This window comes from Solenopsis invicta, chromosome 10 (assembly GCF_016802725.1).
Source record: "Solenopsis invicta isolate M01_SB chromosome 10, UNIL_Sinv_3.0, whole genome shotgun sequence".
Taxonomy (NCBI): Eukaryota; Metazoa; Arthropoda; class Insecta; order Hymenoptera; family Formicidae; genus Solenopsis; species Solenopsis invicta.
The window spans coordinates 14167902-14181324 of NC_052673.1; the positions used below are offsets into that span (position 1 = coordinate 14167902).

Here is a 13423-nt window from a genome sequence, read left to right on the forward strand (position 1 = left end):
AATTGGAAAATCATGCGATTTTCAATCTAATTATTTAACTGAGCATGGAAGAATCTTTTGATTTATCTATAAATCAATGAATTTAACAAATGTAACTTTTTATCAACCAAAATTTTATACAATTTTTGGTATGTATAGAATTTAATGATAATTATCAACATTGAATATTATGTATTATTTTTAAGATAATAAGAAGCTGTTGTTACACGCGTGTCTAAAATTAGAACTATCGACAATTACTTTCATTATTTATATTATATATACATATACAGCAAACATAAAAAAAATTCAAAAAATAAACAATTATAAATTTAAATAAAAAAATAACAAATAATCATTTTGTCTGATTTTATAATTTTAATGTTAAAGCATCACGTGCAAATTTTGGAAAGTGTACTGATAAAATCATTACCTAATCGGAAATTAATTATGTAATGTGCAGTAAGATACCAAAGGTCTCTCTCTCTCTCCAAATTCAGTCTGAGTTACCATTTATATAAAACGTAAATTCACTAATAATGTTGCGCAGGTGATACGATCGCGCATAATCGAATTTGTTCCTCTACGTAATATACAAAATGCCATACAGCACGAATTCCCAAAGGAACAAAAGCTGCACAAGGCAGGCTGGCGTTACCATCTCTGGCTCTTAGCATACACAAGATAAATATACAGAGTAATAAGATTACCCTCCTGACACTTTAGTTTGTAAAAGTACAGTTAGCTTGCATGTACCGCAGTGTTTCTTTCTTTTTGTTAATTCCGTTATTTCTAATAATTTTATCAAAGTTCTTTTTTAAATCTCCTAAATAAAATATAACAATGAAAATATATTATACGAAATTTAATTCGTGCCAATCTTCATTTGATATATTGATTAACATTTTCTCAGAAACATAATTGTTATTACCGCTTTTTAACATAATTCATAAATGTAAAAACGTAAAACACGTGAAATAGAAATAAAAATAAAATTAATAGAATTGCAAGTAAATAATACAGTTGCTTAAAACAGCAGTAGAATTGGACAGAAAAATATAGAATTTGTGACAGCTTGAAAGCTGCGGTATCTATATCTTTGTACCTCTTAGAAAATTTTAATGTCTTTTCGTTGTAGAAGATTATCTTTAGGTTCGCATCGTCCTCTTGAGATTTGGCTAGCTCTTCGAAATTTATTACTGTATAGATTGCCTCAGTTCGAAAGAGAATCATATCTGCCACAATACAAACCTCTTCCAAATACATGTCAAATGTCAATTATGAGTTAACCGACATACTATAAATGGCAAACCTATTAAAGAGAGCAAATGGATTCTGGTTGAAGGCGTACAAAATTGGTTTGTGATTCGTATAAATCGTGAAATGCTGCCCTTTTCCATGCGCTTTTAGTATTTGACTACCAAATAGATCGTCAATAGTCCTCAAACATACGTCTATATTTAACTAGACTAAGCTTTTTTCTCAGGAATGCGGGCTGTCGTCATCTCTTTTGTGACCGTTGTGACTATTCTTACCGCGATTTCCGAGTCATCAACCGTATGAGTGAGCTCTACTTCTAAATCTGGCTGTGCAAAATGGCTGGTAGGTTTTTTTACAATTATTAAATACTTTGTCCAATTCTGACTTCCATGTTACTGACATCTTTCCTTTTGTTTTTAAATCTCTCAATGCATCGTTTAGCTTCGATTGATCTATCGCCGTTCCCAGGATAAAACTTTACTTTCGTAAAAGTTGAATGTTTCCAAGAATTGCTGTTTGATGGTACTTAGTCTTAGAAAGTCACGTAATGGTTCTATTTCTTCTGCCCCCAACCAAAACGAAATTCTATTTGATTCGCTCCAAGGATATATTTGGCTAGATACTATATGTGTTTAGATATATAAATAGCACTGTAACGTGTTCGATACTTTGTGCATATGATGGTAATTACAACTGTTGAATACTTTGTACACGGTAGCATTTCGTCTCTGCTAATATTTAATATTTACTTTCATAAATTCAATTGTGCCTATACTTGTAAAGTACCATTTGTAGATCTTGCCATCTGTAACTACGTATCGTTTTCAAAAATAATAGAAAAAAAAAAGTTTGATCCCATTCTTGATTGTCACATCAATTATGATGAATCGTCACAGAAACACGTAATCCAAAGTCAGGCTGTAACGTATGTAGAGATTATCGAGTAATTAGCAACAGTCCACATATAAACCCAGTGTCGATTTCACGTCAGCATAAATATACGGTTGAGCTTACATAAATCAAAACTTTTTTCTTAAGTCTATCACGAATAAACGACTAAATAATAATCCAAGTGTCGTCATTCGGATAAGAGTTTTCAAATCATAAACAAATTTAAAATAAAAGGCTCTTATATGAATTATGATCCATATTATAAACCTTATATATCCTGCATGCCACAAACTCCTCTTTTAACGTAATAAACTAATTTCTCCATTCCGTATATATTATACAACCAGCATTGTCGCCATATATGTCGCATGAATCGCAAAAAGTATTTATAATCTTTTTGATGCGCATATCTCGCGTGCACGTGCATGTCGCGGTTGGAGTAATCGCATAAGCCTGTATGTAGAAACATGCACATATATCACACCAGAAGGTAACACCAACCAGAATGTATCGGAAAAGTAGCGCCCTTTCCCGCAACCGCAAACCCTTTTACGAATACACGAAATTGAATTTCTTTGAAAAATTTATTTGAGTTTCACATTAATTCTCTTGCATGGATTCCATCTTCTTTCTTTTTTTTAATTATAATGCTTTCCACGATTCGAAAAAAATTCTTATTTTATTATATCACAATAAAATTATTGGAGATAAGAAAAAATAAAAGTACAATATATTTTTAATCCATAAAATTGGACGTTTATAAACTGTGATTATTAAACCTTCATGTATTTCAGTGATATAAACAGAGTTTGCACGGACCGTTACTCCACATTTCCGTATTCAAAGGAAATCAAGAAGAAAATGACTTGAAACGACTCATTGCAGATATTACTTTCTCTTTTGTATTCCTACTATCTCATATAACGTTGTACTCTATTTTCCATTTTTAATTTAACAGCAATATCTGTTGCGATTATTTTTATATTTTACTCCGTTTCGCTTCTTATCTAACTTTACTGTCCTTCCTATCCAACTTTGCTGCGTTCTTATCTGCATTTGCACGAAAAGTCCGGAATTTCTGTGACACCCCGCCTGTATGCGATTTCACAACAGTACGTGAACATCAGCTCGGTAAACGGGGGTTGGTCGCGGGTATTCGGGCTCGATAACGACTGCAGATCGTACGCGGCAACCCTTGCTCGCACAACCAACCTCTCACCGAGCTAAAATTAGACGAGCACGGGAGCGTCCGGGGGATGGAGGGAGAGGCTAGGGTTTATTCAAATTACTCCGGTACTCGGCGCGCAATACTCGCGAAACAGACTGCCGGATTTTCGAGGCGGAGTACCCATTGAATTCCCGGCGCGAGAAACGGAAGTGTTGACGATGCATTCGCGACGATGCAGTTGCTTTGTCGCTGCGCGCGGGATTAATGACGGGACGCTCAAGATAAACTATGTTTTTGTACGAGTTTGTCGTCGTTCACGGCGAGAAAACATTGCATTCATGAATGATTAATTATCATTTCGCTGATTAATCCATCTTCGTCGCTACCGTCTTTATGCAAAACGTTGAAAATCTCTACGTAACGATGGCAAAGTGGCCTTTATATCCTAAATTTTCTTAATATCCTCATATATCATTCTTCTTTTAACGGCATTGATCATTTTATAGAAAATATCGATACACCATAATTATATAGCTTAGGTATCAGTATTCGTTCTATTTTATCTCTTAATGTTACTAAAATTTTGATTTAAAAAACAATGTGGCAGATAAAGCACATTCAACTGCCGAATCGATGCAAACTACTTTAAAAAAATATCTCTTTTATTGAAAAGTCATATTTTTTTCTTTTTGGCACATCTCTCTCTCTCTCTCTCTCTCTCTTTCTCGCGTTTACTTTAAAATGAATCCAACGGAAGAGAAGAATATTGCCTAAGTTCTTTTATTGTCAGAGCACAAGAAGTAGAAGATAAAATCCTCTGTCTAAGAAAGTTAATTTATCGATGGGATTTTGAGGATTTTAGAAGGATTTAGCAGATACCAGAGGAACATTAGAGTTCCCGCATAAAAGCGCGACATGCAGGTGTTACTGGACAGAGGCGTAGGTACTTACCGTGGTCTTCTCCAAGCAACGAAGTAGGTGATGATGCTGCAGCTCGAAGATATCCTCCTCCTTGTAGTATTCCTCCAGCTGCAGTCCGCTCTCCTGGGCGGCTATACGAGCCTCCGCTGCCTTCTTTTTGCTCACGAAGGCGGCACCGCTCGACGCCTTCGCGATTCTGATACGTGCCAATCTGGCTTTCTGTAACACGAGAAAGAGGAAAATGCTGTTAGTCCTTCTATTTCTTTTTTAACAAGATATAAACACAAAATTGTTTGTACAATTATTTCTGTGCATTTTACACTTTATTTATTTCTTTTCCTTTCTGTCTCTATGTTCCCACATAAACTGTCTGGTGAGCATTATTACAATAGCCATGCTATCGTCTCGCCATTTGCGTATTTTAAAATTAAAATTAGTTGGAGAATCGGTTGACTTTCTGTTGTGATTGAAAGATACAATAAATAGAAAGTAAGAATTGAAGAAATCACGCCAAATTTTTGTTCGCTAAATAATTTATCGAGAGAAATTTATCAGGCAAGTATGTGTTATTACTAACAACTAATTTTCAAATATTTATATCTAAATCTCTTTATTATCACTAGTAAATTTTGCTTCTGCCATTTCTTCCAAAATTTCCAAATTAATTTTGATGAATACGTAACTATTTCACTGTAAATGCGGCAGGAACGATTTTACTAAAGTACCTAAAAGTTTAGCTAGATGCAGGTCTGAAAATAATTTTGTCGGACCATCAAAATAATTATGTAGGGTGCTCAAGCATGATGAGCGGAAAGTTTGGACATTCTACCAACCAACTTGAGCGTCCTACATAATTATTTTGATAGTCTAATAAAATTATTTTCACACAAACCTGTGTCTAATTAAAAGTTTAAGTACCTTAACAAAAAACCATTCTCTCCGTTTATGTTTCAGAGATAAAGTTAGTAATTTTAATCTTAAGAACGCATACGCTGATTAGATAAAGAAGACCTGTCGCGAAAGAAACACAAGCATTCGTATTACTTTACGATTAAGTATACACAAGAGTATCTCTCAATGTGCTCACTGGGGATAAATCCTACTAAGGTCAGAATAAACTTTTATCTTGCCGTGACAAAGCACGCCATTGTGCCTTCATTGTGCCTCCCTAAATTCTTATTCCATGCCGCGTGGGAAAGCTTTCGGTTAACAAATGGCTAAATTTCATCGCCATAAATATTTTACGTAAATTCTTAAAATACCGTTGAAAAGAAATCTTCTTAAAAAAATTTGCTTTTGATGGCTCTTAGCGCTTTCATCCTCTCTTAACTAAACGTTAAACTTTTCTTGTCATAAAATACATTTTATAATTTGCAAGCAAACAAGAGTGGATTTGAAAATCTTATTTTAATAAAATTATTCTCTCTCTTTTCCTCTCAATAAATACATTATTATTTTCCTATCTTACATAATGTAGTTCATTTACTTTTATTTCTACTATTATTCTCGCTTATCTCTAGAAGCCCGGGTACATTCGCTACATTCCAATAAAAGGAAAGTGATCCGCACAAGCGTTACAGCGATACACATGAGGTATCTAGCACCCACCGCTGAAATTCTAAAGATCCCGGTCTTTAAAATGTGAATAAAAGTGTAATAAAATCTAACAGTTTGATACTGTTAAAATTTTGTTACGGACAAGTAGGGCACGTGTACTGTTAAATCCCATTGCTGCTAAATTCTAAAATCAATAACTTCGAAATACAATGTGTATATCCTCTAGTTGCGTCTTCATCTCCAATAAAATAAAAAGAAAAGTAAAACGCAATCTGAAAACCTACGGAGCTCGTAAATCTTAACTTATGGCAAGTAATATTACTAGCAGTTGAAATACTTCGAATCATTTATTTATAATCCCGGACAAGCTAGAAACTATAAATAAACGTAGCTCTTTCCGCCCTGTATTTTTCTAAGCGTTTTTATAAATAAACGACCTTATGCAACCTTATTGACGCCGCATACAACCACGTGTTTAATTTTTCTTTTTTCTTACGGTCGACCTGCGACAACTATCGCGCTATTTTATGCGGCAAGAAATCTGCGCGCGACTAGCGCAAATAATTTCCTTAACCACTGTTATTTAATCTTACTCTCTAAAATCTTTGGAGTCGAATCCCGCTCTAAAAGTGTGAAAATCCTGCCAGTCTTGATAAAGAGTGGCAGGATTTTCACACTTTTAGAGTGGAATTCCACTCTTTTAGATGAAATTCCACTCTAAAAAATTTAGAGAGTACATGATTCTTTTTCGTAATCTTTTACAAAAAAAAGTAAGATGTGCAAACAACAGAGTCTTAAAATTTTTATGTTCCTACTTTCCTCTCTAAACCGCTTAAAAAGAGTTGTTTTTTTTTTTTATAAAGATCAAAATTCCAATTCCATACCAAAGCTTGAACAGATATTGCTTTTGTTCTTAATATAATATTTTAACAAAGAACTTTAAATAATCTTGATATTTTTTGAGAATCATGATTTCGTTAGAATATAATTATAAATTCAAATTAAAAAATTTAATTTCAAATTTTTTAAATACAAAGGATAATACCAGGAACTTTGAATATATATGTATGTATTTGTACTGTATAATTAATTTATTCTATGCAAAATTCGTTCAAACTGACATCTAACTAATGCAGCCGAATATATCACTTTTTCAAAGGCATATATTATCTTTAAAATGAAAAAAAAAACTTATGAATAATAAATAAACCAAAAAATAATCAAAGTTAAAAACTTATTCGATAGAAAAAAAAGGACAGTCATATTGAATCCGAACTATAATGAGTTCGGCTATTCATCATACAATCGGTTGGACAAACCGCAAATGTAAAAACGAATATAAAGATCAAAAATGGCGTAGTGAATGTAAAATCGTAGACGTTATTGAAAACGTAAACCGTTGAACGCTCTTTCGTACACGATGTGGCCAGAGTTTTGATATAATAGAATAATATCGGAATTTCTGCGGTTTTACACGATATTACACTGCGAATAAACTCTCGACAGACTCTTTTCCGGCCGCAAACGAGAATTAACGGCGAAGTCCAAGCGGTCGCGTATCGACCGCGCTAATTTTGTAACTTTCGCAACTTGCACTATGTAATTGCGGAAATTGCGGCAGACGGCTATAAGCGCTAATTCAATGTTGACGTCTCGAACTGGCGCGCGCGGATCATTATGAAAATATAAACGGACTAAAACATATGTATTACCTGCTCTTTGTGAGATTCTCCGAACGCTCCGTGCATATCTTTGCGAACGATAGCGATATAGTTACCATTAATCGGCTGATTAGAGATTGAAAGGGCTCAGTGTTTCTATCGGTTCTATTTTTGTTAAAAAGAAGGGGTAAAAGCGTCATGGCAGCTAGAGGAGAATTTGCTTCAGTCGATAAAAACGTGGACGCAAGGAAGTCCTCTCTTTCTGCCGAAGAAATTTGCGCTTTCAATCTTCGAATAATTTGTAAATACAATAAAAGTTATTTTCCACGTACGCGGGACATGAATATCATTTTGAAATAGAAATTTCAAATAAAATGTACATTAAGTAAAACATACGTGATGTGCGAGTATCGCGACATAGCTATCTTGTATTTGCATTTACGACACGTTGCGCTAGTATTCATCAACTTCACTTTGATTAATAAATGTTGATGAAAATATTAACGCCAGAGCTCTTTGCTGTTTTTAAAATAATATCCAGGTTAGCGGAACGCAAATATTTTTATCGCGCATTTAGCATTAAATAAGCTCATGTGACTCCAAGAAACGTATTCTCGTCGTCAAACTTAGCACGAGATACGAACAATTCGATAACTCTGTTCCATTAACTCGGATATATCATTGAAGATCCCTATCGCAGACGGGCGCATTTTGCCGCCATAAATGAACCGCGTAATAGAGAATTATACAGATCTAATTCCGTCGCTCTGTCGTGAAATTTCAAGCAGCCGGCGAAATTCGCGGAGATTATGAATTGGAAATTCTCCGCTTATCGCGGATTTGCAATAAACGCAGAGTACCAAGGTAAGAAGTCAAGGTAAGAAGTCGCAAGGTCGCCACGCAGAAAGCCCGCTCGCCGATTTACGTTCGCCACGGTATATTTTCGCGTGGTGCAATTCCGGCCAGAACTGCAGCCGCGCGCTTTTCCGCGACGTGCACTCGCGGATGTTTACGCCGTTACGGATCGTGGCGTCTGCAAAGCGTCAGAAAACTCTCTCCGGATATATCCAACCGCGATTTAGCTGCGTTTTACTGTCGCGCGACGAAGACGTCTGTCGAGAGCCGAGGGTAACAGCACGGCCTGACAACGTGAAATCGTCGCCAGCTGTGATTGAAAGCGCGCTTACGAAGCCGCAATGGAAACGCTATAAAATGAGCAAACTCAAGCTCTCCAGAAGCATAGCATAACACTATGAAATGCACAGCAACAGTGTTTCGCGTATGATGGAACACGATGCTGAATATTTCGAATTAGATATCATTTGTGATCAATGTGTACCTGTAAATACGAAATAATTCTATATTTTCTATATTTTCTATATTTTTATATTTTATATAATTAGGCTAGATTATCTCTTTTAAGTCAAAATAGTTTTTTTATTATCACATCCTTTTTATTATTATAATCGCAGAATGATACATCATTTTAAACCGTAAAAGATTTTTCACTATCGCTTTTTTTATCTTGACTTATTATTATAAAAGAAATGTAGTCCAACCCAGTTACTAGAATCATCCTACATACGTACATATATGCGGATATATTTACGTATATACGTCCGTTCTTAATTATATTATCTCACAAAAAGTTGAAATTAACTTGGAGCAAAAAAATTCATTTGAGTTAATTAATGACGTTATTTATTCTTACGATCTAACTAAACATAGACCAAGTGTAAATTGTGATTTTCACTGCGTACAGGAAAATGCTGCGCTGCAAAACAGCACGTACTGACGTACATTGTGTGCCGGGTGTATTTTAAATGGCACGCTTGACAGACCTCATGTAACAAATCAACCGCTTGATAATGATCATTTCCAATTTGCATATGGACTTGCTGCAGTTCTTATCGAGATTACACGATGACACGTTATGTCGACGTGTATTAATTACGTAATTAATATATCAGCAATCAACATATGATTTTATTTTCATAGATATTGTGTGTCAATTCTTAATCATGTTAAGTGCATATAAAATATATGTAAAACAGGTAATTTTATTATGCGTATAAATCTAGTATCTTTCGTTCTTGTGCATATTAAGAGATATTAAATATATCTTTTAAAACATAAAGATGAAAAAAGTTGCTTGAATACAAAATTTTCATAAAAAAAAAGATAATTATTTCATCAAACGTCATTTCTAATGAAAAATTGCGCACAAAAGAAATAGAGAAGGAATAGCATTCTGGAATATCGAGAGTAAACGTTTGAAAGAAATATTCTACCGAGACATAGAACCGCTTAATTTTCTTATCGTCACGTTTACATTGTAAACGTGTCTTTCCGAAGAAGCTTTTACATTTCGAAACCACGAAAGGGTTATCAATGTCTGGCAGCGTCGCCGCCGGAAGTTACATAGATTCGCGAATGCATTCAACCCGTCGGCACGGTATCGCTTGTGAAACGAGGGAAAGTAGAAGTTCGGCTGAAACGTATCTACAGCCTGCAGCGGTTTCACAGCCCAAGGCGGACACAATCGAATATTCGAACAGCTAGTCGCCAAATAGACGCGTGCGCAAAACAAAGGCAACGATGATAACAATATTGTACGTACATACGTTCACGCAGCTGTAGACAGAGCAATTAAAAAGTGCACGACAATCCTCCGCGCAATTACTAGAAAACCGTGTCGTCGAAAAAACTGCGACAGCGAACGTGAATTCTTACAAACATTCATCGCTTCGTTGAAACGCTAACTACATATATCTTTTTACGACCGATGACTTGTGATTTTAAAAAAGCTACAAGAGCTATCGAGAAATAAATAACACTTGAACAAATATTGAAATAATTTAACGGAATAGAAGGGCGACGATGCGAAGGTCTGTCTAGATTGTCATTTTTACGATCCGAAAAACACACGTTCGAATGTGTGTCACAAAAATTTTCAAATATCCGTACAAACGTCAGGCACAGTGGTGCACTTTTAAGGAAAATTCTATCTCGTCGGATCTGCGATGCACTCATTGAAGCTCTCCCAAAATCTTTTTCTCGCCATGAAATCTCAAACGAGTTCTCTTTCCTCTGTCTCCCAGAATCTCCAAAAGAAGAAAACGCAATTCTGAAGACCACTTTTACTCTTTTCAGAAAAACCTGAGAAAGTAGGTCTTGCGTAGTACATCGCAAGGCTTTTTTTTAAAGAAAAAAGAAAAGGGAAAAACCGTGAAAGCTTTGAGCTAGATTGGCCCACCTCTCGTCCGTGACCCGCGTTATTTCGCGGCGTTCGCCTAATTAACTTAGGCGGATAAGCGACGGGCGAAAGCTCGCGATCGTTACCGATCGCGTTATACTCTTTTCTTATCGTCGGCACGCGGCTGGAATTAATCGTCAAATGCCACGCGAGGGTCATCGCGTGTATCCATGGTATGTTCACATAGCTCTATTACCCAACCGAATTCGGAAATTCCCGTCAAGGAGCCGGTAACCGTTAGGACTGCGCGAAATAGTATTCGATTCCGCAATCGATAGGTGTAATTGTTTCAAGCGATTTCGTTACTGCCGAAACAACCGATTTCTAATTGCTTTGCGATTCAAGAAGAACGATTCAAGCAATCATTAAAGTGAAACAGCTGACTCTGAAATCTTTGACGTTATTTGTTTTACGATGCTGGAAAGACTGATAATGAATTTTGTGCATATTTTGTGCATTGAACGATCATAAATTTTTGAAATTAATACCTGCATTGCGCACAAATAATAAAACAAAATAAAATAACTTAAATTATTGAAAAACTTACTATATAAGTTATATAAGTTATATAAAGAGTAAAACAATAAAATTGATGGAAAAGAGAAATTCCTATTGTTCGCGTATTACTTTAATTTGGAAATCAAGATAAAAATACAGAAAAATTTAAATACTATGTCACACGCTCTTGCTTCATGGCCAGTCTAAGTAATTCTAGTGTAGCACGATAAATTCCCGTGACATTTACTGAGATAGCGTTCGCCAAGAATATTCCTCGCAAATATTGTCTCGTTCCCGAAGGAAAATGTCTATCCGTATGAAATAAAAATGTTAGTACCACGTTCCAGTATCGCCTTCGAAAATACCAAAGTCTACCGTAATTTCGCCATTGGCAGAAGCCGCGATATCGCCGACACGACCAAGGAAATAAAAGAATCCTATTCAATATTTCACAAATATGTGGCGAACCAATCGCACCTAGGCATCAATGGTATTGCTTAAAATTGCACAGGATATTTGATCAAAGCTGTACGTGCAAAAACACGTACTAATTACGCGTTATTAATTAACATTGCGTCATGTAATGCCGGCTATGTAATGATTCACATCATGCTTTCGATGAGTTCCCCAATCTACCATTCGTGACTAATTTCGACTCATTATATCAAAAAATACTCATGAAAACAGCCGTTGATTCAACTACATCATCAAAATTATAAACTTCAAACTTATATTATTACAATTAGCAATAGTTGTTAATTATTAATATAAAAATTTCATGTTTAAAATTTGTAGTAAATATTAGAAGCATAATACGCAATAATAATTTGAGAAGTATAATATTTTAATATTCATATTCCTTAAGTATTTCATCATATTCAGAGAAAAAAATCAGACCAGCAACTATAAAGTGAACAAATAGTACTTTAACTGTAATTATACATTTGTAATAAAAACAATAAATTTTACATTTAAAAAATACAGTAATATTAATCATTTGTAATAAGTCATTGGATAAACTGTAGAAAAATAGTAAAACAAATGTAGGTCAAGGATAAATAATTAAGAAAACTAATGTATAGAATATACCATATATGCATTAATTATAGAACGCGCGCACAATTTTCTTTTTAAATTATCATAAATATATTTTGTTTAAATTCTTTTTGGACGTTTCAAATGTAGGTGACGACTGCTCCACTGCTACCATAATTATTCCGACCGTATGTAAACTACAAGAATTTTCATAACTTATTTGTATAAAGTTTATATAATTACGTAATTACACGTTGAGGTGTTATTCCGTTATAAATTAATAATTCACGAAATTATTACCATGATGATACAAACTATTTCTTCAATTATTGCGAACTAAAGTTTTAATCGCAATAATTATAAAATAGTTTATCAAACTATGTACAACACATTAAATCTACACAATTGCACGCTTTTATAGTTGCCATCAGTACGTCTCTTTCTACGAGTGCAAACACCTGCTTTTCTTTATTAATCTTAATATTTAATATTTTTATATTATTATGTACTGTCTCTCGAATTAATGATGATCAAATTCTCTTATGTAACGTAACATGCGTACATTAAATGATTTTCCAGACCATGTGAAATAAACCGTATTAATTAATCGTCACAACAGTTGCATAATAATGCGCGTCGGAGGCTGCAAACTGCGCCCACTGTATCCTCGATCTGATATTCTATCCATTAACAATTTTAATGAATGAATAAAGCCCTTTAAATATTAAGTACTGGAAAGCGTATTGGGAAGCGAAATAGGTAATCAAAATCGATTCAAATTTGACGACGGAATTGCAAATATCAATACGCTTGATTAATCGTTTTGAATGTAGCGTTACATAATATAACGTCGCATATAATGTCGCATGCATTCTATAGAGTAATTTACCTAGGAAACACAATAATCTATACGTAGAGACCTATATTAATTTTACAAAAAATATATTTTTTATCAAAGAATATTAACTTTGCTCAAAATTAGAATCTTTTGTAATAACTTGCGCGAACAAAAAAATACTGTTAATTTTTGTAACAAATCAAAATCATAAATACATTAATATGAATTATTAGTGCAGTAAAAAAAGATTCGAAAAAAATTTGTCGTCTTTTCTAGTTTCTAAATGTTGAAGTTTCTACTGTCATGATTTATTTATGATTACTCTTCAGACCAAGGCTCTATTTACTAAAAATTTCCGC

At 34.4% G+C, this 13423-nt stretch overlaps 1 protein-coding gene across 10 annotated transcripts in view; it reads right to left on the minus strand.

The window, feature by feature from the left end:
• LOC105197075 (potassium voltage-gated channel protein Shal) overlaps positions 1–13423 on the minus strand; it is a 124998-nt gene that overhangs the window by 58071 nt on the left and 53504 nt on the right. For all 10 annotated transcript variants that reach the window (XR_005575685.1, XR_005575684.1, XR_005575686.1 and 7 more), the window contains exon 3: positions 4250–4438. Coding sequence is in view for 5 of the 10 variants with exons in the window: in XM_039454287.1 (XP_039310221.1) it covers positions 4250–4438 (189 nt within the window). In the remaining 5 variants the exon portion in view is untranslated. The remainder of the gene's footprint in view (positions 1–4249; positions 4439–13423) is intronic.